Source organism: Cucurbita pepo, chromosome 5, assembly GCF_057944985.1.
Source record: "Cucurbita pepo subsp. pepo isolate OVF chromosome 5, ASM5794498v1, whole genome shotgun sequence".
Taxonomy (NCBI): Eukaryota; Viridiplantae; Streptophyta; class Magnoliopsida; order Cucurbitales; family Cucurbitaceae; genus Cucurbita; species Cucurbita pepo.
Genome location: NC_141802.1, coordinates 2,484,821 through 2,510,823, shown reverse-complemented (window position 1 = coordinate 2,510,823; position 26,003 = coordinate 2,484,821). Strand labels below are relative to the sequence as shown.

Below are 26,003 nucleotides of genomic sequence, written 5' to 3'. Positions count from 1 at the left end.
AGAGCTATTTGCTCATTACTTTGGCCTTGTTTCAGCGAGACGAAGATTAACGAGCTTGCTAACTAAGATAAATAGGAGGAATCGAGCATGATTTATAGCTATTCACTCGTTCTTTTGGCCTTGTTTCAAATGAGACAAAGATTGACGAGCTAGCTAAGTAAGATAAATAGTAGGAATCAAGCACGATTTATAGTTATTCACTTGTTTTTTTTTTTTTTTGCCTTGTTTCAAACGAGATGAAGATCTATGAGCTAGCTAGCTAAGATTAATAGCAGGGATCGAGTACGATTTATAGCTATTCACTTGTTCTTTTTGCCTTGTTTCAAACGAGACGAAGATCAATGAGCTAGCTAACTAAGATAAATAGCAGGAATCGAGCACGATTTATAGCTATTCACTCGTTTTTTTTTGCCTTGTTTCAAACGAGACAAAGATCAACGAGCTAGTTAGCTAAGAGAAATAGCAGGAATCAAGCACGATTTATAGCTATTCACTCGTTTTTTTTTTTTGCCTTGTTTCACACAAGACGAAGATCAACGAGCTAGCTAGCTAAGATAAAATAGTAGGAATCGAGTACGATTCATAGCTATTCACTCGTTCTTTTGGCCTTGTTTCAAACAAGATGTAGATGAAGATCAACGAGCTATGTAGCTAAGATAAATAGCGAGTATCAAGCACGATCCGTAGCTATTCGCTCATTCTCTTGGTATTGTTTCAAACGAGACGAAGATCAACGAGCTAGCTAGTTAAGATAAATAGCAAGAATCGAGCACAATTCGTAGTTATTCCCTCATTCTTTTGGCTTGTTTCAAACGAGACAAAGACCAACGAGCTAGCTAACTAGCTAGTTAGCGATGATTTCTCGAGATTGGCAGTGATTCCGTGGAGTGGACCTATATATATATATATATATATATATATATATATACACGCACACAGTTGTTGAGTACTGTGTGTTGTGGGCGTCAACCAAGGGGATTTTGTTGGCACCGAAAAGACATACAGAAAGACATGAATAAAGGTATTACGTTGGGGTTACAAACGACAGCTTTTAAGAAACCAATTTGGTTCGCCGACCAAAATCTCTTTGCATATATTCTTTTACTCATCATTTCAATATTTCACTTTCCTCACTATCAAATATCTTATTTTCTCACAAATTTATCGACGCGATATCGACAACGATATCGATATCATATTGATGAAGAATTACAACACGTAAATGCATCGATACGAACCCTAATTTTTAACGATTGGTTGGTTGGGTGACCCTTTTGTTAGAAAGAATTACCAAAATTTGAGTTGATTACGAGGCAAATTCATATTAAATTACGAACGGGTCTGTTCTACTAGCTCGAACAATACGAGCTTTACAAATCTAAATTAGGGTTTCTCTAAAACCCCTTTTGAAATGTATATCGTTGTTTCATAACCGATGGGTATATGTAAGTTTGGAGCACATTTTCTTCTTTGGATATCTAGAAGCTAACGTGTGAGATCCCACATCGGTTGGAAAGGGAAACAAAGTATTCCTTATAAAGATATGGAAACCTCTCCTTAGTAGACGCATTTTAAAATCGTAAGACTGATGACGATACGTAACGGGTCATAGTAGACAATATCTACTAGCGGTGGGCTTGAGCTATTACAAATGATATCAAATTAAGACACTGGGTGGTATGCCAACGAGGACGCTGGTCCCTTGAGTGAGGTGGATTGTGAGATCCTACATCGGTTGGAGAAGAGAACGAAACATTCCTTATAAGAGTGTGTAAACTTCTCCTAACAAACAATATCTATTAGTAGTGGGCTTAGACTGTTTTTATGCTCGGTGTCTCGTATATGCACGGTTTTTGGTTAGTTTTTAATGAAAAAAAGGAGTAATAATATGAAAAGGGAAGAAGAAGAGAGAATCTGAAACGTCAAATCATGTGGTTGGTGGAGGTTTGGAGGCACATGAATTGGTCTTGTCCGAAAGATAGATGGATGGGTCTCTTATAAATGTCTGTGTCTTTCTTTCAATGGATATGTCCTGTCAGTTCTTCATGTCTTTTTCTAACTCTCCCTCAAATTCAATCTCTCTTTTAGTTTCAACTTAAGCTCGTTGTCGTATTAATTAAAAATGGAAACGAAATATTTTTTATAAAGGTGTGTAAACCCCTCCCTAACAGACGCACCGGGCGGTGTGCCAACGAGGACGATGAGCTATAAGGACGAGTGAATTGTGAAATTCCACCTCAGTTGATAAGGAGAACGAAATATTCATTATAAGTGTGTGGAAGGTTTTGAAAACAGCGAGGTTCACAATAATACAGGTTAAAATAAACAGTATTGATTAGTCGTGGGTTTGGATTGTTACCATACTGATTAGATTTTTTTTAGTCCAATAAACAAAGAGCCAACGTACTGAAACTTGGAACGTTACGAGTCTTTTGTTCATTAAATTACGCTATTTAAACGACCAAAAATTTATGAAACTTACTTTTAGTTAATTTTAATTATTATTATTATTATTTTAATATTACATATCTAAAAATTAAATAAAACAAAGAGAAGATTACGAAAAGAACCTTCTACTTTTCATTTTGTTTCGTTTCATACAATTATTATAAGCTCCTTTAATAATAATTCTTTTGTAAAGTTCTTTGAAAAAGTAAAGGAAAAAAAAAATGGTTAGGGGACAAAATATTGAAAATTGGTCCTTACTCGGGTTAAATTACAAAATTGGTCCTTACTCTAATATTTAATATATACATCTATTTTTTACCTATCTGACGATATAATAATGTTAGTGTTGGACTTTACGGTTGAGTAAAAAATAAGAATTAAAAAGATAGAGCTTAGCTTGGTTAAAAGATGGATAGGTGTGACAGGTGAGTTTTAACCGAGCTATAAACACTCTAAATTAGGGTTTTTAAAAAATTACGGGAATTGAATTTGAAACTAAGCTTGTTCGTATTGATGTCCAAAAATAAGCTATTAAGAACGTTTAAAAATTCGAATACATATATGACGTACAAAATTTAAAAGTTTAAAAGTTGGAAATTTTTATGCCAAAAAAAAAAAAAAAAAAAAAAGGATAAAATGAATGGATGGAAATTGGAGAAGGCAAGTAGGAGTGGTCCAAAGAGATAAGGGTTACCTGCGTTACAACCATGGAGGAGTTGTCACATCTCACACTCAAAAGAGAGGAAAGAAAAAAGAGTTGTGGTCCAAATAAGTGTCGCAATTAATTGTGTGATGAAGTGGGTCGTGAGGGAGAGAATCGTAATATTAGAAGAGACTGTGTCGTGAATCTCATGTTGTAGACAAGAGTAATAGTAGTACACGCGCGTCACTCGTCAGGCCATGTATCATCTAATTCACCAAGAAGTGTAGGTAAGTGCCGAGCTAAAGTGTAAGTAAGAATAGAAGCGACAATATTTTAGAGGTGTCAAAGACAAGTTTAACCAGAGGTAGATAGGAAGCCGAAAAATGACCCTGAAAGTTGGAGTTACGTTTAACAGGTGGCTTTGGAGTTAAGTCCATATGAGTGAAGGATATATGTTTGACATAGATCTCCTTACCATTTTGATGTGCACTGAGTGTCATATCAAATATGTCTTATAGTATATTGACATCAAATATGGTGTTGGCTCTCTACCACTTTTGAGCCTCAGGCTTATGTGAGTCACTCCACGACACATGCTTGTGTGATGGCGTTGACGAGCGTTGCAAGTCGAATTTTTTTGAGCTATCTTTCTTTAGAAATAAGATTCCAATGACAATGTTGGATGACACGAATATGTCGACACTGCATCACTTTTCATGAGTCCAAGGTTGTATCCTAAGGTTGGACTTCGACATAGTGTGCATAAATGACTCAACATGAACATGACAAGGATCATACCTCGAAACACAACTAATCTTTCTAGCTGAGCGTTTTTTTTTTTTTTAAAGAAAAAGATTAAATTGGTCTTTAATTTGTTTTATCAATCTTGACAGCAATAAGTCAATGGCTATCACTCTCATCTATGACCCTCTGGTTTGTGCATCCAACCCACATGCTCTTGAGTTTGATTTTGATATGCATTTTTGGTGGTGGGTTTTGGGTTCTTTTGAGCTGTTCTTATTAATTCAAGTGGTTAAGTGGTTGTATGTTATCATAGTTGCAATTTGGTCAGATCTTTCAAATTATTGGTTCTATACATGTTTGTTGTTTTTTTATTTTTAGATGTGGTTGTATGGGTGATGAATGATCATAAATGTTAAATTGATCAATTTTCTTGTACTCGGATATGAATTGGGTTCGATAGAAAAAGTTAATAAATTTTTTAGTGGAGAGAAAATGAGAGTCTTTTGAATTCTAAGTTTATTTTTTAATTTCATCTAAAAACGAGTGCATTTTTACTATAAACGTGAAAAGTTGTATCAAGTTTTATGCTAAGCTTTAAGCTTTTCAATTTTATAAAGTTACCCTTAATAATTTGAGCAATTATTACCTCAAATTCGAATAAGCCAAACACTCTTTACCTTTTCATACATTTTCAATTAGAAAATTATAACCTGGGTTTAGGAAAATTTCATCTTGCTTGTTCAAGTTTAAGGTTCGGTGAAAATTGATGCACTAAAACACCCAACTCCAATAAACTCAAAAAATACAATTCTTAAACGCAACTTAAAAAAATTCAAAATATTTCCGAATCAGGTTTCACAACGTTCATATGGTAAAAAAAATTTTAAATCATAAACATCCTCGATAAAATTTTCATAAATAGTCCACGAAAAATTTAAGGCTTAGTTTCAAAATAGTAGGAACTCAAGGCTTAGTTTCAAACATGAACATACCTGGATGTCTTTGAATATCAGTTCTATCCCTTTTCCTGCTGGAACATATAAGGAACATGCTAAAATCGATGCTCATTGCTCATCACAAGTTGTTTCTGAATCAATCCACAACAGAAGAGAGCTGTGATGCTTCTTCTGACTACAAAAAACAGTAGAGAGAGAGAGATAGAAAAACGATGACAAATGGAGCAGAAAATCATTAGTTTCCGAGTCAAAAGTGGTATGCACCCTGTTTTTCAATATCATGACATTCATTCATATTTTCGTACTTCAAGAATCACATTTGAACCCAATTATCAGCCCCAGTTTATAATTTAATACAATGATTTTTTAAAAAAAATGGATCAAAATCTATGAATTAGTTACTACTGTTTTCTCACACAAGAATCAACAACACATCAACCTTATAACCGCAATGAAGTATTAAGGAATTTCCTATCAAAAAGATTACTCAATATCCTAGCCTATTTGGTAACCCCCCAAAACTCATCAAAAGAGTTTGGCTTGAACCCTATGCTATTGTCTAAGACTCACCAGAAGATTATACTAAAAGCCTCTCCTCTTTCAAGATGGGGTAACGCCAATGAATGTAATTAGTATCCCTAAGACCTGTCATTTTGTGATTTCTTTGCATAAGCACGGTGGCATCGGCTTCTTCCTTGCCGTCTTTAAGCTTGAAATTCCATTCATCTTTCATCCATACTGAAAACTACTTGCATGGTTTAATAAGGACAGAGAAAGACTGATGATCGTCATGTAAGAGCTAATTAGCATCAACTTTTTGGAGAAATGATCATGATCTGCTTCAATTCAATGGAACCTCAGCCAATTGTCAGTTTACTAAGCAACAACTCTTCTGTAGAAAAGAACATAAGCAGCTGAAGATTTTATCTTATCCAGGCCAATGGGATTAACATGGCTATCATCGAAGTCATACCACTGGTCGCCTCCTTGCTAGATAAGAGAAAGGGGGAAAAAAAGAGAGAATAATTAGCACTTGCAGAACAAACCTGAGTACATGAAGAATTCAAGCATGAAAAATAAAATAACATTAATACTCAAGGTTATAATCTACAAGTGATAATCGGGATAGTTGATAATAAGGATGCATTATGAACCTCGAAATGTAGTTTGATAATGGTACTCCACTGAGGTGGTTTTAGATTTAAAACAAAATTAAATCAATAAAAAGACAACATGATGGCAAATAGATGCAGGAGATAACAGGACTGAAATCAGAAGATGGAAACGGGTCCGGGCCGAAATTAGACAGAAATCTTCAACCAAAATGGAAAGATCAAAGTCTGTTGTAGTCAAAAGAGAAAAAGGGTCGGTTTTAACTTCGAGATAGATATCATTTTCTTCTCACAAGCAATGCAGTCATCTTCGCCACCATGAAGACATGTTCATGATGATGAAATGGCAACAACAAGCAGTAACTCGTCATGGTAGGGTGCATGGGTGAAAACAATCAGTTTTTTTTTTTTCCTTTTTGGAATTTGACTAAGAATTCAAATGTTTCATCAAGAAAGATGAAACTCATTGTAGAGAAATTGGGTGAAAACAAACTTAATTTTCAATAACCAAAAACTAAATGGTTGAAAAACAGAGTCTAAATTGCAGGTTTATTCATAGCTTCCATTAACCTACAGAGAAGTAAGAAATGGCGAGGTAACATCACTTACATGGACAAATGCTGTGTAATGGCCACCTCCCATGCTCCCGTAGTGATTACTGATTGCATAAAGCACATAGCGAGTACAAGTCTGGTCATTCTTATAGGCAACATACATTGATAAATCCAGATCATCAACAGGAAAGTCAACGTATGTCTCTAGCTTGTTCTTCAGGAAACGGCTATAAGAGAACCTCTTCAAATGAATAACCAAAATCTCTGGTAATCTCCAAAGATCTAACTTTTTACTGGCTTGACAGTGCCTTTTGCAGCTAGGACAAAACCTGAATAATACATGACGGCATGATATTAGGAAATCAGCAATTAGCAAATGCAACTACGAGGAGGCTAATTAAATTATGCAGCGAAAGGATTTTCATATCAGAATGCTTCATTTTCCGAATTCCAAATCTATAAAGTTCGTTGTGCAGATTCAATTTTTCTTTTTTTCTTTTTTAATAAATAGAACACTAAAAATACAAATGCACTGACCACATGTCTTCGGGTCCAAGAGGCTCCTCTTGCAAGAAACCTTCAAGGCACTTATATAGAGAAACAGATTCTTGAGGTCTCTTTGTGAAAAAGCTGGATTTGAAAACCTCAGGTAAAGAGGTAAGAAGGCGAGTGTCATAACGCTCAATCTGCTTTTCCGGCCAGGAAACAAGCACATATAGCCGCTTACTCTTTTCTGACCCCACGAGAGATTCACCAACTTCAATTTCAGAGCCCTTAATGGTTCCCTTCTCATCTGTGGTGTAAAATTGGAAATCAGCATCTGACGGTGAACTAACTCCATCTTCACTTCTTAAGGGATCAATTACACAAGCTGATGGGGAATTAGTTCCATTCTCCTCCTCCCTGGTTTTATCAATTGTATCAATGTCGGAAGTATGGTTTTCTTCCAAAGCATATTGAGTAGAAACCTGAAAGGGACTAAGCAATTTTTTGTATATGTCTTGGATATCAGATCCATTAAAGGCACTAGGCAGCTTAGCCAACAGAGGAAATCCAAATGCCTTAGGAATTGTAGAATGTTTCCCATTGATGTACTGCCTGACCAAACAAGAAAAATTAGATTCCATGTAAGTGTGGCAAAAAATGCAATATGTTACTAGCATTCATCTACGCCAGCTGCCACCGGTCTATTAATTGTTTACTAACAAAATTGTTATGAGCAATCGAAAAACTAGTTTCTCATCTACTTGACTGCTATCCAGTAAATCCAAGTGCAATTACATACATTTATAGGAGACAAACCATATATGTACATCCCAGAAGATTTTATTATTATTATAATTATTGTTTAATTTCCAGTCTACATTGAAGGGGGAGAATCAACTTAATCGGTCAAGGTAATTGTATCCAAGAGTTAAGTTACAGTAGAACAATAGAAGCTCTTATTTGACCGGGCATATCTAGTAAATACATTGCTGTGTCAAATTTTAAAACTCAGAGATAATCCTTGACTTGGTAGGTGATCTTATTAGGCTGTAATATTTCCCCAAAATTCGATTCTTCATGGTAAGGACAATTGGAATTTTTTATCTGATAGGAAATTTTAGCGTCTGCATCTATTTTCCGTTTCCCTGCTTTCAAGGCATGTTCGACTTGTAGCATTGTCAATCAGCTATCCTTATGTGATAAGTAAATGACCTGATATTAAGCTTGCTAATGTGCATAATGACTAGGATGTAAGTAAGTCTGTCGATCATACTTCTATTCCTACTATCACCTATGCATCTAGAATTCCACCAACCACGGACAGTGACAAAATGTTGAAAATAACAATGGTCAAATAAGAGTTGACATCAACGAGTAAAAAAGTAGAGGTAACAAAATAAAACAATATGCATCGTGGTTCAAGGAAAGAAAAGGCAGAAACAAGAGAGAGAAAAAAAAAAACTCATCACTAAGAATAAATTTTATTTTCACCGATCAATAAATGAATTCTTAGAAAATCATTGTTAGAACTTCTACATCTAGATGGGAAATAACAACATTCTTCTAGATATTAAATGATCCAATATAGATGTAATTTCGAACTCCAAAATTATTGCAATCAGTGTAATGCACTCTCGGTTTCCCCCATCTCCCCTTCCACATTAAGTGAAAAAGATACCTTCCCTTGGAGGCAAAAATTAGTTTACAATGAACAAAATGCATATAAATTTTAAATAATAAATATGAAGTTACGGGAAAACAAGATCCATCAGTTTAGAAATATAATGCACTTACTCCTCGATCCTTTGATGCATGAACACAACCAAGGGTACTTGTTCATCATCTTTTGCCAGGCGATAAGCAACCAATCTGTCACCATCTCTTATCAAGGATAAAGAATCAGCTGGCTCCTCAAGATACCGAATGATGCGGTAGTTGTATACCTGCATACGAATTCATGAGATCAGAGACAATTGGGAATAAAATAATGCCCTATGATGAAGAAATTAATCCATCATGCAGCCAATTGAAAAGTATTGCAATCGCAATGATATACCTCAGCAACTAATAAAGTCTCATCTTCTCTTAGAGAGCATTTAATACTAAGGGCTTTTATGAGGTCTTCCCATTTTCCAGACTTGGGAACTGTAATGGTATATGGAGTCGGAGTACTTCCATCAGTGTTGACAACGGTTAAAGTCATTGTTCGCATTGTTGTTGAAGGTAGAGGTAGCGATAAATACATGAATGGATCAAAGGTAGTAGAGACCTTTTTGCAAACGGGACAAACTAATGTTGACTTATATTGACCCTGCAAGGATGAAACCAAATAACGGAAGCCTTGAGGAGACAAATTAAATTGAAAAAAACTTAGGCATGCAAATAGAGAAAAGGGTAAAATTCATAAACAAGCCTTATAACTCAATGAAGGTACTAATACCATGAAAAAGTAGATTTGATTTAGCCAAGAACAGAAGTGATTCATTAACATGCAGGTCACAAAAAGCAAATGCTATTTCCATACGTCAAAGCTCAAAGGAAAGTCATGTAGGTTAAACAAGGAAAATGAAGAGAAGGTACATACTTGGCACACATCAACAATGATGGAGTCACTGCGAGCCAAATGGTTTTGCCAGTATTCATCTGCTATGTCATTATCGGGTCGTCCATCTCCATCCTTGGCTTCTACATAAGGCTTCTTCTTCACACGGTTAAGATCTTCGTGGAGCCCATCCAACAAAAAAGCAAGGAGCTCCTATAAAAATTAAATTAAATCAAACTACAAAACAATGGACGCAATCCTGTACCCAGAACCCCATCGCCTAAACAAAGGAAATCTAAAACCCTACTTCTGATAGCAAGAAACTTCACTGACTTGAGAATCATGTTGATTAAAGCCACTGAATTGAGGAGCAAATCTAGCAAGCTTAGACTTGAACGTTCTTGGTGCCACAGGACTTGCGCCAGGTGCCCAGAGTTTCCTCAACAGATCTCCAAATGCCAAAGCAATCTCCCCCTGAGAAGTTACGATCGTTACAGACAGTTCTTTTAAACTGAGAAGTTTCTTAGAAGAACATTTGTTTCAAACTAATGAAATGATAATGAACAACTCAAATAGTTAGGTAGATGTAATTTTGATTATTGCTATCTGTTATGAATCGGTTGCCCTAAACTTAATTCAGTTAGTTGTTATACTTAGTAACTTCCGCGCAGTCTATTTATCTGCTGTTCGCTAGCATAGGCCGAAGAAATGATCATGTGAATAAAATTATTAAAAAGAAAGGGATTCACTGAGACAAAAGGATCCATGAAGAATTAAAATCATAGAAAGCATACATTCATGCCCAATGGGTTGTCATAATTTATTTCTTTATCATAGTCACCAAGAAAGTAGTCAACAAGTTTCGGAGTGTGCACTAAACACTGCAGAGCACTGTTCATGAAGCAGGTGTTCCCAAGATTTTGCAAGCCTGTCAATCCTAAAGAACCAGCTTCACGAGAGCTTCCAGAAAAAACTGAAGAATTTACAAAGAAGCAGCCAGAACTCCCAGTTCCAGAAGCACCATTCATTGCAAGTGAAGTACCAGATGAATTTCCGAGGATAGAATTTGCCAATTCATCCTTTTTCCCCTCTTTGCACTTTATGAAATCTGACAACCCATAAACTTGTAATTCAAGTAGTACCTGCGCCAAAAAGAAAATACAGGAAACAGCATTTCAAGAAAAAAAAACATTTTTATTATCATCAAGTCGATTACTGCCTTATGGTCACAAGGCAGGCTTATCAAAATTTCGCTACATATTATTAGGGACTGGATGGAGGAAAGGAAAAAAAATCAAATTTGAATAATCATCATTCTCTAATTTAATTCATTTAAACAATAAAAAAAAGGCTGCTCCTAGTCACGTCTAAAGAATACCAATGCTAGATTAGTTACATGTAATCATTTGCTCACTATAGAGAACGGATGCTCCTGGTAAAAGACAGTAAAAAGTTGCCTGCATCGCATCATAATAATATGAAAATTTTAAATTGTTTTCTTTTAAATTTCTTTTGTCGTACCCTAACCATGAAACCCAATGGGTTAAATGTACAAAAATCAATAACTCTCGTCTCCTAGAAAACCATTCTCTATATTTGATGCCATTTTTAATTATTTTCTTTCCAATCACCTTGTTACTCTGTGCGCAAGGAAGTTCACGCTCATGTAGACATGATTATGAAATAAATACAGCAATAAGAAGAATAATAATGTTAACCATCTCATAAATCATTATAAAAAATGAAGTAGATATTATATTGTATTGTACTCTTGTATTAAAAATATTAAAACAATGCAAACATACTTGGAGTTCTTAGCCAAACAGACAGAGGACAAACGAATAATGACTAACCTCTTGATCTGACTGTCGTTGCATATTACTGTTACTAAAAAAGGAAATTGTTTGGCCAGAAAAGTCCCAGATTCGCAACTGCATGCACCATATCATAAGATATCTTGATCGTAAATATTGCTTTTTTTGTGCTAAAGAAAGAAAGTGATGCTAAAAGAGGAAAGATCAATACCAACTCCGACTCAATATTGAAAATTTTGCATGCTCTTCTAAATAACTCGACTACATTATCCTGCCAATATACAAAAAAAAATATTAAGATTTGGCAATAATACGCTAGGTGAAATTAACTTTTTTTAAGAACATAAGACTGAAATGAAAAGATTTGAATCTGATCACTAGTGAAGCCATAATAAAATTATAAGTAAATAAAAGTAAATAGACTGTTTAGTTTGACATCTCCAATTTATAAGATGCTAGCAAAGGTGCTTGCGAAGAGAATTAGTGTATCTACCAATTTACAGCACTTCTCTGTCTACTACTGAGGAAGCTGGCCCTGACTTTTGAGAGAGAAACAATAAGTTTCTATGGATAGGGAACTGGGGAGTCCAAGTCTTTTTTCTTTTTTTTTTTTAGTTAGCTGAAATATTTACGGCTTACGAGGCATTTGGAGGACTGAGGTTTGAGAATCATCAACCTAAGGAAGAGAAACAATGCCCTTTCATCAAATGGCTATCAAGACTTCCTAAAGAGAAATACAAACTATGGGATAAAATGGTCGTAGCCACATGAGGGAAATGCATAGATGGCTCGCTATATGAATAAATAAATAAAGGAAAGCCAACCGTGTGCAAGGCTCTTGGCGGAATATAGTGAAATGAAAATGCCACTTCCCTCAACATAAAATTCTTAACAATTAAGCTAAGAATGAAGAACATCTTTCAGAATTATATTTTGGTGGTAGATCAACCATTATGCTAAAATTTCCAAGATTCATTCATAGTGTCCTAGCTTAAAAATGTAAATATCTAAAATGACTAGAAGGATAGAGGTTGAAGGAGGGCCTGCCAGAAGAAACTTATTAGAGGTAGAGACAGATGTTAGGAAGCAAATCAATGTGCTAACTAGAATACAACCATGTAGGAGGGAAAACGAGAGAGTGTGGAGGCTAGGTACTTCTTTGAGTACATTCATTAAGTCCTTGTCCTCTGAGTTAATTGCTTCATCAGATTAGGGAAGCAAAGAGTTATCACGGGCTCACTACTGGAATATGTGATGTCCCAAGAAGGTAAAAATTCCTAATTTGGACATAATGTCAGGGTTATTAACTCCGTTGGGAAACAGCAAAGAACGAGTTAGAACATTAGTTCGAAAATAGTGGAAACACTAGTGGCGGTATATTTGAAATTACATAAAAATTTGTCTGCGTTCACTATTATAAATAGAGTAAGAAGGTTTAAGCACGCAGATTTTAGAAATAGGTTGTGGCTAAATCCATGCCTCTCGAAGTGCTGGGGAAACTAGTAATTTCTTTCATAACATCACTACTATTTTCTGCAAATTTACATTTCAATTTCTAGTTCCTATCAGAATTCTAGCCGTAGTTTCAAGCCCAAGTTGCTCCACTTTGTACATGGAAGCAGAGAATTTCGAACAGAGGTTACCAGTCAGACTCACTCCCCCCTCCAAAGTCCACCTGCTATGGTGCTACTTGTAACAAACTATGCATTTAAATAAGTTTAAATGGTCCAAGCATGACCAAGAATCCAAACTGGTTTACATGCACCAAGAATTCTCATGGGACTACTCTACTTTTGGCTCGATAATGTTTATGAGTGAATGAACTCATAGTAATAGGCAGGTCGCCGCTAAGATTTAAATTAAAGACCTTAAAATATTGAGATTAGAGTTTGTTTTTTGACTACTAATTCAACAAATAGTTGTCAACGCTAAACGGTCTGCAAAATACCATTCAAGTCATAGAATCTAAGATTAATAAACTTTGACATGGTAATGGAGTGACCTTTTTACTTATTCTCACTCCCAATAAATTTGCCTCGCGTTGGATAGAAAGCCTTAGTTGCAAAGGATAAACATCTGCTATATTATCTTCTGCAACGGAAAAGCTACCACCATTCCTCGTTGAAGACTTGGAGTCAATATGCCTACAACAGAAACCGTAAGGAACATAAATGACCTTATATGATGAAACTCAGCCTTAATAAGATTTATGGTTGCAAGGAAGAGCACATGCATTTTTTAATAACATGATCGACTAACAGGATACTCCTATAATTGATTAACTAACTATTATACGTAAGTAAGGAAAATTATGTTAGGGAAAGAAAAGAAAGAGAAGGAAAAGCCACGTAGACAGAAAGTTCACAGGAATCTGAGGTGTTTGTAGTTCAATATATTAGGCAAAGACAGGTACCTAAAGTGCTGATGAAAGCTTCATTTTTTTTATAGGAAACAATTGTGTTGATGAATGAAATTACTAGAAGTGTAGGAGCTCAATACAAAACTCAGTTCCGAACGGTGATATTTTGTACTTTATTGAATTAACTTATAAGTTGTAACATTATAAAAAGTTCAAGTGAAGTGTGCAAATTAATTTATATCATTTCTAAACTAAAGTGGGAGGCATGAAGTCCAAAAAAAAAAAAATTAATGTGAATATTATCATGTCAGTGGTTCGAGCTATTTCCTTTTCTGATTCAGAAACTCTCCGAGCAGATTTAGTAAAAATGGTAAACAGGAACAGCAGCAGATAATCTAGTTATATGGGGATCATGGGGCTAATAGATCACAGGCACCTAAAAACCATGGCCCATTTTTGTGATACCTATAGACCATGGCCCTGAAATTTAAAATTGCAGTCTTAAATATGGTAAAATCACCTCGTGGCATACAAGTTAAGTACCTCTAAAATATTGGTGGAATGATGAACTAGGAGGGATTTCATTGGAGGGATTTCATTGGAATTATTTCATAGCATACGATTGACATAGACATGCAGCAGAAATCCAGTTTGAAGAGACGATAGCATATTACATTTGCAATGATATAAATTTTTTTCTCTTCAAGAAGTAATGTGGAATCATGAATTGTGATGATTGAACATAAGAAATCGACTATTCCCTTCTCAAGATATGCAATGTAATCAACGCAACTTCCCTGTCAATACCCCGGCGCCATCAGTCTTCGGTCAGTTAATAAACAAAATCAGAAATAATCCAATAGTTTAATATATATCATATATGTTGATGAAATAAGCCGAGGCATAGCACTAACCATTTAAGTGCCTGCACCCACATTTCTCCGGAGACCAAGGCATAGTCCCTCCCTGAAATGCCCACTTCACCATTTTCACTATTCTGCGAAGAATCCTCTTCTCTTTTCAGATTAAAAACGAGATCCGAGTTGAAAATATTGTTGATGATCTTCATTGGTCCGGCATACGACGAACCTGGCGATGCCAGGAAGGGAAGTCCTCTCTCCCCATCGGCATCTCCTGTTAAAGAATCGTGCGCGTCCTTCCACCACCTGAAATTCAAATCATAAAATTCTCTTAAACACACACTGCCTTCGCATTTTTGTTATGATCTCTCCACTGCAAGGCACCCTAACAACAGCTCAAAAGTGGAAAAAAGCTGCTTCATCTAAGCTTTCTAAGCATAACATAAAAGGTCAAAACGCACTGAGTATCCAACTATTATCACCATCACAAGACACATTTTGGTTTCCATTTTCAATCTTCCCTCACAAAATTTCACAACTAAACATATAGATTAGACAATCCAGTTTCCGCAATTCAAGTTTCCAATAAAATCTCTAATTCAGATTCGTAAATGTCATACCAAAAGACACGAAATCTAAGTATCCAACAATGAATCTACCTGTATGGAACAAAGTAAACTCGCTGATTGTTATCCGAATCGAGATGCAAGGTTGTTGAAGATAGATCTTCGGATAGGCCGCCCATAGAAGAGATAGCAAAACGGTGAAGAGAAGAAGAGCTCAGAAATTACTTGAGGAAACGTAGATCATTGCAGACAGAGAGAGAAAGAGAGAGACGCACACAGACAGAACGAGAGAAAATGGCGGATTTGCAGAGAAACAAGTGGAGAGCTTTTGTGTGAAGAGGATTGGTGAAGGAAAAACTTAAATTTTTTTTTATATATATTTCTCCTCCCAGAAATGCAAATTCCAAACTTGTGGTGCCAAATTATGAGCTTTATATTTTTATTTTTATTTTTATATATAAAATCTTTCATTACAATATTAAAATAAATAAAATCTTTCTAATTTGAACTTCAATTAATTTTTTTACCATTAAGAAAATAAATACCAAAAATGAAAAAAAAAATGAGAAATTTAAAATTCAACTATATATGTATTAAATCTAATATTATGACGTAATAAAATTTATTAAATTAGATATAACTCAATCAATAAATAAGATATAATTTATTTATTTATTTATTTATTTTTAAGGTGTAAAATCTGTATGAAGGTAAATAATGTGCAGGAAATTTGAGAGGGGGACCCAATAATAACGGAAAAGAAGAGGGACAGAAAAGGGCGAGCACCGTATGGTTGGTCAAGATCTGGATGTAACGGAAATGCACCCACGCGCCACGTGATGCTCCCATTGGAACCTAACCTAAAGTAGCCCTAACCCTAACCACCAAAGAATGTTCACAACCAAAACCAACCTATTATACATTGAAAACAAAACCCAAATCTTAGTAGTTCTTCCGAATTTTGGTCGTGTTTGGAATAACTTTTTAATTAGTCATTTCAAACGTGTCGTTGCTAGGTAAATTTTTATCACTTAAAGACGTTGAAAATAGTCTTTAACGAGGATTAGAATGCAACTTTATATTATACTAATAGGTCTGGACATAGGGGAGATTGTACTCTCGAGTTGACATAGAAATTATATAAAAACTGAAAATTAGTGAGATTTGTTTGAAATGGGGAAAAAGGAGAGTTCAAATCAATATAAACATCCAAATTATCCATGAATCTCAATGACCATGAATTGGAAATTGACACGGAAAAAAATATAAAGTACTATGAATTTCACGTAAACCAGAATTTGAATGAACAATGTATTAAAATTTATGTTCTTGATGTGCACCAATCAAAAGAGACCAACTTTCTGGCTGACAATAGAACTAAGAGTTCAAGCTTCGTGTTCGTAAATGAATAGAGAATATACCAGATGAGGAGAGGAAACCATGCACATTCACGTAAGAGAGACAGACTTTCTAACTAACAATTGTATTAAGAGTCCAAGCTTCGTGTTCGCAAATGAATAGAGAATATATCAGGTGAGGAGAGGAACTCATGCACATTCACATAAGAGAGAAACTTTCTAAATAACAACTGAACAGTCCAAGCTTCGTGTTCGCAAATGAATAGAGAATATACCAGGTGAGGAGAGGGACTCATGCACATTCACATAAGAGAGATAAACATTTTAACTAACAACTGCCCAAGCTTCATGTTCGCAAATGAATAGAGAATATACCAGGTGAGGAGAGGAACTCATGCACATTCACATAAGAGAGACAAACTTTCTAACCAACAACTGAACAGTCCAAGCTTCGTGTTAGCAAATGAATAGAGAATATACCAGGTGAGGAGGTGAGGAGAGGACCATGCACATTCACATAAAATAATATGTGTATATATATATATATATAAGCAAACTTTTATATAAAGCGGCAACGTAATCCCAATAAAAGCTCATCAATCAGATCTAGGGAAGCTACTATTTCCAACTTAAAAGCTCGAGGAAGCTACAATTTGAATATGGATTTGTTCCAGTCGACAAAAATGGAGATCCAGAGATGTCATAGATCATGAGCTTTTATAGGGAGAAAAAACATGCAACATAAAAATGCAGAACTTTAGGATAAAAATACAGAACTAATATGTTAGATAAGGAAGCCTAATCGGACAAATGTAAAAATGCAGAACTATAGTGAAATTACAGCACTATCACTAGTTATGGAGCCTATTCCACACGGAGGATAATAAAGCAGCAAGCATATCTTATGTATGCAACGTTGTTTAGTAGTACCGTGAGCCAGTGTCATAAACTCGTCCCCCGGGATATGCCCCTCTAGCATCCAAATTAGGATCCCATCCAGAATTCCCAAGAAACCGAGCTCGTTCTCTGAAGGAATCGAAATGTTCAGATTCATAATTTTGATGTGCTTGTCCAGCCGCAGGTAAGTTTGTAACTCCACTATTGCCACGAGGATCACCGGGGCCAATGCCCCCATTCATGTAATGATCCATTATTCCTTTCTGGTACTGATGTTGTCGTGCACTTGATTCCCTTTGAAGCAACTCGTCCCGACGACCAGCATGCCGAGCTCGAAGTGCTGCCAATTGTTCCTCATACTGAGCATTGATTGCCATAATTCTCTGAAGATGTGCATCAAAATGAAGTATGTTAGATAAAGACGATAAGAAAAAACAAGAATGCAGCTCATAATAACGAAAGTGAAATGGGAATATACAAATATACCTCTCTATGTCGAGCATTTTCCTCATCCTCTGCATCATTTTGTTCCTTGGCCAATTTGATTATGTCATCGATAAATTTCTGCTCAAGACCGTCAAAATTCTGTGGCAGCAGACCATCCCCAAACCTATTTTCCATGTTTTTTCCATGGGATTGAGATCTGGGGTCGCTATTGCTTCCTTTCTCAAGAACCAATTTTGAATTAGGTCTCTGTCCTTGAAAGTATGATCTTGTGGCATCACCCCCTTGACCTATGTTAAACAAACATATTTCTCACTACAGGAATTACAAAAACTTTGTTTGACAAGAAAAGGCAAAATCCTGCCCATGCCATGGAGAATTGATACAACCATCTAAATAATATAATGACGAATTTAGCAATGAAAACGAAAATATCTAAGTGGGGGTAAGGTAGTAAAGAATTTAGGATAAACAATGACCAAAAATCAGCTCTACCAATAAAAAGTTAACAGCCTGATACTATGAGGAATATCACACCATTCAACCATTATGAAAGGTAGGTACATTGATTTGGCATCAATGAATCATTTTATTATTGTTAACCACATGTATGGAACCCTAGCTAATTGAATTATCTACATACTATCATCTGACCTTGGCTATAAATGTATTTTTTGGATAAGCCCCACAATACTTGGAGTCTAAGATTTTCATTTCAAGCTAACATTGGAAAAAGGGGAGGAAATGAAACAACAGATCAAATTCATATGCTCTCCAAGTATAGCTGACAGACATTAAAAGCATTCAATGCACGGGTTTGAAAATGAAAAACAATTCTTGATAGTTTTTTAGAAGAGAATGATGAATCTAAAAACATTAGTGGTTACATTTCTTATTCAATAACAATCTGATAATTCATCTTATATCCAAGAATTATATCATTTAAAAGTAAACTTTATAAGTATATAAGCCATAAGGTAGCTAGCCATGTTGTTAACTTCACTTTTCATTTTCCCAAGGAAAAAACTCCACATAGAATAGCAAGCACAGGTGGGAATCAAAGAATGTTGAAATTGATTCAATAAACAAGCACGTAGGATTGTTTGTTTTTCATTCTCTTGAAGAAGGATATTGTAATGCATAAGTGCAAAAACGACTTCTGAAGAAAACAAGTGCAAGCAACTATTAGTGACAGGAGTAACAATACACACACTATTAATGCTTGCCTTCATTGAACATGTGAGAGGCCATAGAGTTTGGCATCTTCGACTCATCTCTTTCCCATCTCCATTGATCCTCATTTTTTGAAGCTACAAATGAATTCTCTCTTTCGGGAGTGAAGGCTTCCAACCGTCCTTCAAAAGGATCAGGGTGGCTTTGTTCCACCCTTTGACTAGGAACGTGATGCATTTGAGAACCAGAATATGAGTTTAGTCCTGAATCAGAATATTGCCCCTGCTGCCTCATTGTTAAGAACACCTGTAAAACAACAAAAAATTCAGTTCAAGTCACATTTTCAAGGAGATCTATCAATCGATCAATAAAAATTTGAAACCAACTATCCCCAATTCCAAACCGACCCCTACCTCAAACGAACAAACAAAAATGCTGGAGCTGAATGAATTATAACAACCGAATGTATCGTGGGGGTGATCAAAATGAAGAAAGTAGAAAGGTTTGAGTAAGTTCTGTAAAATATCAAGAAAAACGCCTTTTTTTCCTCCATAATTTGATAGCAAAATGACTAATTCTAGCTGACTATATGTGAAAATACACAGTTCCAGACAGTGAACAGGCATAAACACATATTTAGGTCATTCTGTGTCTTCAAGCACTCTCCAATGAATTAGCTCCCCGACATTAGGATAAAACGTTATTCCTTTCCAAGCTCCCACGCAACCTAAATACTTCGGGAACATAATCCTCAAACTCAAATCATTTAAACCGAATCAAAGTAACTAACAGCCCAATATTTAAGATATTTTTGAAACTGAAGTGGCCATGACGTCGTATTCAAATACTTCAAAGCTAGCTCACTTTCCGATGAATATACACACGAACACTTGCAATAACACCATTTTCAATACCTCGACAGATAAAAACAACTACAAGAAACACGAATTCATGGACCAAGAAGCAGCAGATGCGCAATTATGAACCCTAATCATTACTCAAGACCGAAGGCAACGCATGTAGAATGATACGATAGAGTAGCAATTATTGCAGACATAGCAGAATTTCGATCGAACGCATAAAAATTTCAAGAACAGAACGTCGTTGTACCTAATATGATCTTTTCTACAATAGTCAGCCTATCTTCTCAATGCTGAAATCGGAGTTCGCAGCGTCTCAGCAAAGTGGAGGTGGCAGATGAGAACAATCCAATTCGGGTCGTGTCAGATCCGGAGCGCGCCCGTAATAATGACCCGCTAATACAAAACCCTCGCAGCCCTTGATTTGTTGGAGATCCCGCCTGTAATGTTTATTTACTCTCTAATTTTATAATTTAGTCACTAATTTAAAAAAAATAAATATAATTTTAACAAATTTATGGTCTTAGTTGATTAATTAAAAAATAATTACTTTTTTAATTTCTATTTTTTTCCTTTTTTTTTCCTTTTATTTTTTCTCTCGGTCGCGATGGATTATGTCATTACAGATCAATTTCATTTCAATATCATTATAAGGATCTTCGTCATGATGTCATCATGAGGTCATCTTCCATAAAGTTGGGTCGTTATTCTAATCAAACTATTTCTCAAATTGATTATGCCTGAGACTCAAGTCATTGTCTTCTCGATCATCGACTCTAACCCTGTTGGACCAATTATACTGCATTTAGTGAAACTCACATGAGTTGACCCCAACGAGTTTTAGCCGTTACTCGTTTGAATTGTTTCTCAAATGGATCTTGATTGATCGTGGTCGAGGCTCGAGTCAATGTCTTCTCGACCATTGGTTACCTCCAGTATGATCGGTCATATTACTTTTGGGGTCAACCCTAACAAGTTAGAACTCTTTGATCGGGTTAGCCCTATTTCTTAAATGGATCTTGATTGATCGTGGTCGAGGCTCGAGCCAATGTTTTCTCGACCATTGGTTGCCTCCAGTATGATCGGTCATATTACTTTTGGGGTCAACCCTAACAAGTTAGAACTCTTTGATCGGGTTAGCCCTATTTCTTAAATGGATCTTGATTGATCGTGGTCGAGGCTCGAGTCAATGTCTTCTCGACCATTGGTTGCCTCCAGTATGATCGGTCATATTACTTTTGGGGTCAACCCTAACAAGTTAGAACTCTTTGATCGGGTTAGCCCTATTTCTTAAATGGATCTTGATTGATCGTGGTCGAGGCTCGAGCCAATGTTTTCTCGACCATTGGTTGCCTCCAGTATGATCGGTCATATTGCTTTTGGGGTCAACCCTAACAAGTTAGAACTCTTTGATCGGGTTAGCCCTATTTCTTAAATGGATCTTGATTGATCGTGGTCGAGGCTCGAGTCAATGTCTTCTCGACCATTGGTTGCCTCCAGTATGATTGATCATATTGCTTTTGAGGTCAACCCTAACAAGTTGGAACTCTTTGATCGGGTCAGCCCTATTTCTTAAATGGATCTTGATGGACCGTGGTAAAGACTTAAGTGTAATGATCTTCTCGATCATAGGTTGACCCTCGTGTGGGATTGAGCAGAAGGGTTGTTATCGATTCGAGTCATTCTCGTATGACTCGAGTCTCAACACAGTTAGCGATATCCATTTGAGAAATAGTTGAGCGAGTAACAATCCAACCTTGTTTGTCTATCGTACTCAATAAACCTCGTAAATTACAATAAATTTTACGACGAATTATTGAGAATAATTTTTGTTAGGGTTTTTTTTTCTTTTTTTTTTAATAAAATACAAGAGAAACATTTATTCCATATTTAATTTAAATAAATAATTGAAATAACGAAAAAATACAGTTTCTGTAAACTTTAGCGAACAAACGAGCTGTAAATTCAACTTACAACACAGAGAGGTTTTTCTATTTCTCTATCTTCCCTTTTCTGTTAATTCCCAGGTCAGGCGATAAAGCGAGCAATTTGGGCAGACGTATATAAGAGAAACGTCCGACAAAATGGAAGGTAGCAATCTTCATTATGCTGGAGAAGTCTCATCATTGAGTTTTATGCACCAGGATCGTCAATTTTGCTTGCTATGGATCGCTCAATTCTCAGGTTCAGGCATCGCCTCCTCGCTTGGCTGCATCGATCTCGTTCTGGTACCTCACTTTTCCGCTTCGATTCCTGCTTTTTCTGTGTTTGTTATCTTCGATTTTTAACGAGTTGGTGATTTGTAAGCGAATTTTATATTTGATCGATTGTATTCTGTGAGGCTTTCAAACATTGATGTTTGTGGCTGAATTACGAGGCCTGTCTGTCGATTGGCTCTGTACTGTAATGTAATTTGGAAATTTGACGTGATGTGGTACTGAACGTTGACTGCATTTTCTTATGATATTTTTCTGAGCGAAATTACTAAAGGATTTTTGCTTAGCCTAAAATTTATGCAACAATAATCGTATGAATTATCGGAGAACGCATTTCACTTGAGGAATTCATCGTTCAAATGTTTTTAAATCTCGAGTAATTGTGCACGGTATTTTCCTTGCCTCGTTTTCTAATGTTAGTCCAATTGGAGTTGGCTAAACGCGTTGACAAGCTGCTCTTAGTTGATTCGAGTCATATTACATATCCAATCATACACATAGAAGCATTATACAATAGGCGTTTTTCTTTATGTTTTTTGTGATGGTATGTTTGTCCCTTTCTGCATTTTTCGGCTCTCTAAAATCCTTCTGCTTTAGATCATCATCATATCATTATCATCTGTTTTTCTGCAGTGAAGATCTCTTATTTTTCTATGTGAAAACAAGTACCTAAATATAACTCTCTTTGGCTTTCCATTTCAGTGCCAGTATTAAATGTGAAGCGTTTTCGGTACAAGGAAATAAAGAGGGCAACCAGTGGGTTCAACAGAGTTGTCTACAGCAATTCTCGGAGTTCTGCTTATAATGCTAAATTTCAAGATGGCAGAGTAGCGTTGGTAAAAGAATTGAGATCTTTGAGTGGCAATGGCTTCATCACAGAAGTGCAGCTCCTTGGACGCTTGCACCACCGCCATCTTCTTACATTGAGAGGCTTCTCCACAGGGCATAAAAGGTTTGATGACTCTTGATATAATCGTAATTTTACCCATAATTGTAGAAGTTACTGGTATCATTAAACTAGTTTTGGAAGAAGCATTTGTGTTTTGAATCCTGTAATATAAAAATAATGCACATTAGGCCATTTAGAGAAACCTCCACTCGCCCTCCTCTTGCATTATATGGTGATGTTGCCTTGACAGCCTCAATTGAATGAGGACAGTCTTGGCTTCAACTGTGTTTGTCAGAGACTTGTCCCTGACATGGATGGTTTGAGGAACATAACACTGAATAAAACAAATGCAGCGTGCAGTAGTGGATAGTGCTCTCTTTAGCATCGCATTGTTCGTATATATGGCTACCTTTACACTGACTTTGGCTAGTCACATTGGGGCTCCAATGCCCATGCAACCATCCGAGTATATGGACTGTCACCTTGCATTTCCCTAGAAGTCTGTAGAGTTTGAGCAGAAGTGTCGATTATAGTGTTGCTATTCCCAATGCAGCTTAAAGTGTGTCAGATGCCAATAATCTTGACACTTTGTTACATGATTGTTTACCCGTACCTGACATTATTACTTTATGCATACCCGGATGCAATGTAGTAGAATAAGCCTCGATGACATAAATCTATCATTCTGAAGGTTGGATTATTTGAATAAATGTTGGGATATTTTGATCAAGTGAAAGAATTCGAGCCATAAGATAGGTTGTACGGAGTAGAGCAAGTGCAAAGTCCGATCATCAAGAAGAAGAAGAGTAACCCCACTTAAGAATTTGTCAAAGGCTCAAATAAAGTTAGTCTAATCAAAACATTACTACATACAGGAAGCAGTCTTTAAGCATTTTTTATATGGACTTGTTCTGTCTCAGTTATCATGTGCGTCTATTATATAATACAATTCATACCTGTCGTTTGACATTTCAAAATTTCCATTTTTCCCTTTTGATTCTATGCAGATTGCTCGTGTTTGACGAGATTGGACATGGAAGCTTGAGGGATCATCTTAATGGTATCATCGAGAACTGAGTTGATTGAATGCATACTTTGTGCACGTTTGTCTTATGTGATTGAATCACGATGGTCTTCTGTGACAGATCCTCTCAGGACTCCCTTGAGTTGGAGGCTGAGGCTACAAATAGCCGCAGGTGTAGCTGCTGCACTGGTGAGTTCTCTAACTTTAACAACATTGTCACTTGATATATCACAAGCTCCTCAGAACCTCTTGTTTACGCACACTCAAAACATTTACAAAAAGACAGTTAAATTATCTTTGATGCAGGAATACTTGCTTCTTTTCACCAATCCCCCAATGTGTCACGTATCCATCAGTTCAAGCACTATCATTTTAGACGAAAATTTCACTGCAAAGGTACCAAAATGATCTTTTCGAGTTTCCTTCGCGCAATTTTCAGTAAAACCGAAGTAGAACTTGAAGCATAAAATGTTTTTCTTCCTTTTACTTGCTCAGATATCTGATATTGGCTTTCACTGCACCCCCGCAAACATTAGTGACTGTCCGGATGCATCAAATTCAGATGGTTAGTGTAGCCAATACAAGAACTGCTCAAGATTGGCATCATCACTCTCCAGATTATAACTGTTCCTTATCTTTCCATTACTGCAGATTTTAAAGATCAGAAATGTGGAAACCTTATCTACCAGCTTGGAGCTCTAATCCTGGAACTCGTTACCGGACAATCATTAGATGGAACAAGCGCCGACCTTATCAACTGGATCGAAGGGACGAACTTTGCCATGTCAATGAACAAGATGATCGACCCCGATCTCGGAAACAGTTTCGACTACAAAGATGCAAGAAACCTTCTATCAGTAGCAAAGTTGTGCATAAAGTCCAGAGAAAAGCCAAGATTCTCCATTCCCCAAATTTTCCGGTATCTGCAGAGTAAAGTATATGCGCCTAACTGCTAGTATCTTCTTCTTTCTTCTGTTTTGTTCAATACTTATTTTTATATCCACGTAAATTGATTAATTTTATTAGGAAAAAATCTGTTATTTTGTTTATTTATAAAGTTCATATAAGATAACCTTGTTCATTAAAATACGACCCATTGTATTAAGATGTATTTTAATATCTATTTGATTGAAAATATAATTTTTAATTAATATAAAAACTGACAGTTCAACCTATAAAGCACCAAAAAATAAAACATTGATTCTCATGCTATTTTCCAAAATAAATGGCAAGATTCTCACTCTTATGACAATATTAAATACTACATTGTTACATTTGTCATCAAGCTTATTATTTTCATTAAATAATTTGCTCTGCCTACCTTTTCAAGAATGGAAATATTTAAATCATAAATTGTCACACTTATATCATACTTTTCATTATATATTGTCATTTGCATTTAATAAAGCTACTATATGAAGCATATTGCTTTATGTTATAATTTTCCTAACTCACATGTATTTAATTTAATGATAGTTATAATACAAGTATAAATTCTACAAATTTTAAAGATGTTAATATATTATGATTAAAGTACACCGTACATAAGCTCTCATAATAAATTAAATATATACCATTTTTTTAACTAAAAAAATAATAGAAATTATTTTTCAAAATGCAAATTTTAAGAAAAAAAAAAAAAAATTCGATGTCATTACGCATATTTACGAAATTAACCCTTTAAAAAAGTTGAACGACATGGGGACAGATGGGTGGCATGCATGGCAATGCATGCATGGACCCCATAACACTTCTTTAAGATCACATTTTGGTAATAATTATGGCAATTTATCTGTCCGCCGGCCTTTATTTATTTATTTATTATTATTTTTTTTATCTCCCACTTTTTTCTTTCTCAATTGATGATGAAGATTATATTTAACGTCTGATACCATGTTAGATGAACACGACTCTCCATAATAGTATGATATTGTCCACTTTGAGCATAAGTTCTCTCTCATGGCTTTACTTTGGACTTCTCTAAAATGCCTCATTAATAGAGAGAATATTATTTGATTATAAACATATGATCATTGTCCAAATTAGTCTAACATAGTA

At 35.7% G+C, this 26,003-nt stretch overlaps 3 protein-coding genes across 4 annotated transcripts; 1 reads left to right on the top strand and 2 right to left on the bottom strand.

Moving 5' to 3' along the window:
• Positions 1 to 5,057: 5,057 nt before the first annotated feature.
• LOC111795486 (ubiquitin carboxyl-terminal hydrolase 8) lies at positions 5,058 to 15,453 on the bottom strand. The gene is made up of 13 exons (XM_023677937.2): positions 15,178 to 15,453; positions 14,573 to 14,824; positions 13,302 to 13,443; positions 11,511 to 11,570; positions 11,339 to 11,416; positions 10,280 to 10,627; positions 9,819 to 9,959; positions 9,528 to 9,698; positions 9,000 to 9,254; positions 8,738 to 8,886; positions 6,995 to 7,555; positions 6,513 to 6,786; positions 5,058 to 5,781 (listed from the first exon to the last, which is right to left on the bottom strand). Exons 1-13 carry the CDS (start codon positions 15,261 to 15,263, stop codon positions 5,668 to 5,670), a joined length of 2,631 nt encoding a protein of 876 aa, XP_023533705.2. The 5' UTR covers positions 15,264 to 15,453; the 3' UTR covers positions 5,058 to 5,667.
• A 1,687-nt stretch (positions 15,454 to 17,140) lies between these two features.
• Positions 17,141 to 20,235, bottom strand: LOC111794350 (ubiquitin carboxyl-terminal hydrolase). Of its 2 annotated transcripts, none has more exons than XM_023676308.2 (4): positions 20,067 to 20,235; positions 19,010 to 19,262; positions 17,826 to 18,073; positions 17,141 to 17,722 (listed from the first exon to the last, which is right to left on the bottom strand). In XM_023676308.2, exons 2-4 carry the CDS (start codon positions 19,248 to 19,250, stop codon positions 17,363 to 17,365), a joined length of 849 nt encoding a protein of 282 aa, XP_023532076.1. In that variant the 5' UTR covers positions 19,251 to 19,262; positions 20,067 to 20,235; the 3' UTR covers positions 17,141 to 17,362. The 2 variants fall into 2 exon arrangements, with proteins under 2 accessions (XP_023532076.1, XP_023532077.1); XM_023676309.2 differs by lacking the exon at positions 20,067 to 20,235 and adding an exon at positions 19,871 to 20,039.
• A 1,575-nt stretch (positions 20,236 to 21,810) lies between these two features.
• Positions 21,811 to 25,047, top strand: LOC111794739 (putative receptor-like protein kinase At1g49730). Its single transcript, XM_023676869.2, has 7 exons — positions 21,811 to 22,044; positions 22,735 to 22,984; positions 23,929 to 23,981; positions 24,067 to 24,134; positions 24,252 to 24,341; positions 24,441 to 24,510; positions 24,597 to 25,047. Exons 1-7 carry the CDS (start codon positions 21,981 to 21,983, stop codon positions 24,899 to 24,901), a joined length of 900 nt encoding a protein of 299 aa, XP_023532637.2. The 5' UTR covers positions 21,811 to 21,980; the 3' UTR covers positions 24,902 to 25,047.
• The last annotated feature ends 956 nt before the right edge of the window (positions 25,048 to 26,003 follow it).

Coding starts and splice junctions, on each gene's coding strand:
- LOC111795486 (XM_023677937.2), bottom strand. CDS start 15,263: ATGGGCGGCCTATCCGAAGATCTATCTTCAACAACCTTGCATCTCGAT. Junction 7,556..8,737: donor ATGCATCAAAGGATCGAGGA/GTAAGTGCATTA, acceptor TTGTTTGGTCAG/GCAGTACATCAATGGGAAAC. Junction 6,787..6,994: donor CTTGGACCCGAAGACATGTG/GTCAGTGCATTT, acceptor TGTATTATTCAG/GTTTTGTCCTAGCTGCAAAA.
- LOC111794350 (XM_023676308.2), bottom strand. CDS start 19,250: ATGAGGCAGCAGGGGCAATATTCTGATTCAGGACTAAACTCATATTCT. Junction 18,074..19,009: donor CTCTCACATGTTCAATGAAG/GCAAGCATTAAT, acceptor TGTTTAACATAG/GTCAAGGGGGTGATGCCACA. Junction 17,723..17,825: donor AAAATGCTCGACATAGAGAG/GTATATTTGTAT, acceptor GCACATCTTCAG/AGAATTATGGCAATCAATGC.
- LOC111794739 (XM_023676869.2), top strand. CDS start 21,981: ATGGATCGCTCAATTCTCAGGTTCAGGCATCGCCTCCTCGCTTGGCTG. Junction 22,045..22,734: donor GCTGCATCGATCTCGTTCTG/GTACCTCACTTT, acceptor TTTCCATTTCAG/TGCCAGTATTAAATGTGAAG. Junction 24,342..24,440: donor ACGAAAATTTCACTGCAAAG/GTACCAAAATGA, acceptor TTACTTGCTCAG/ATATCTGATATTGGCTTTCA.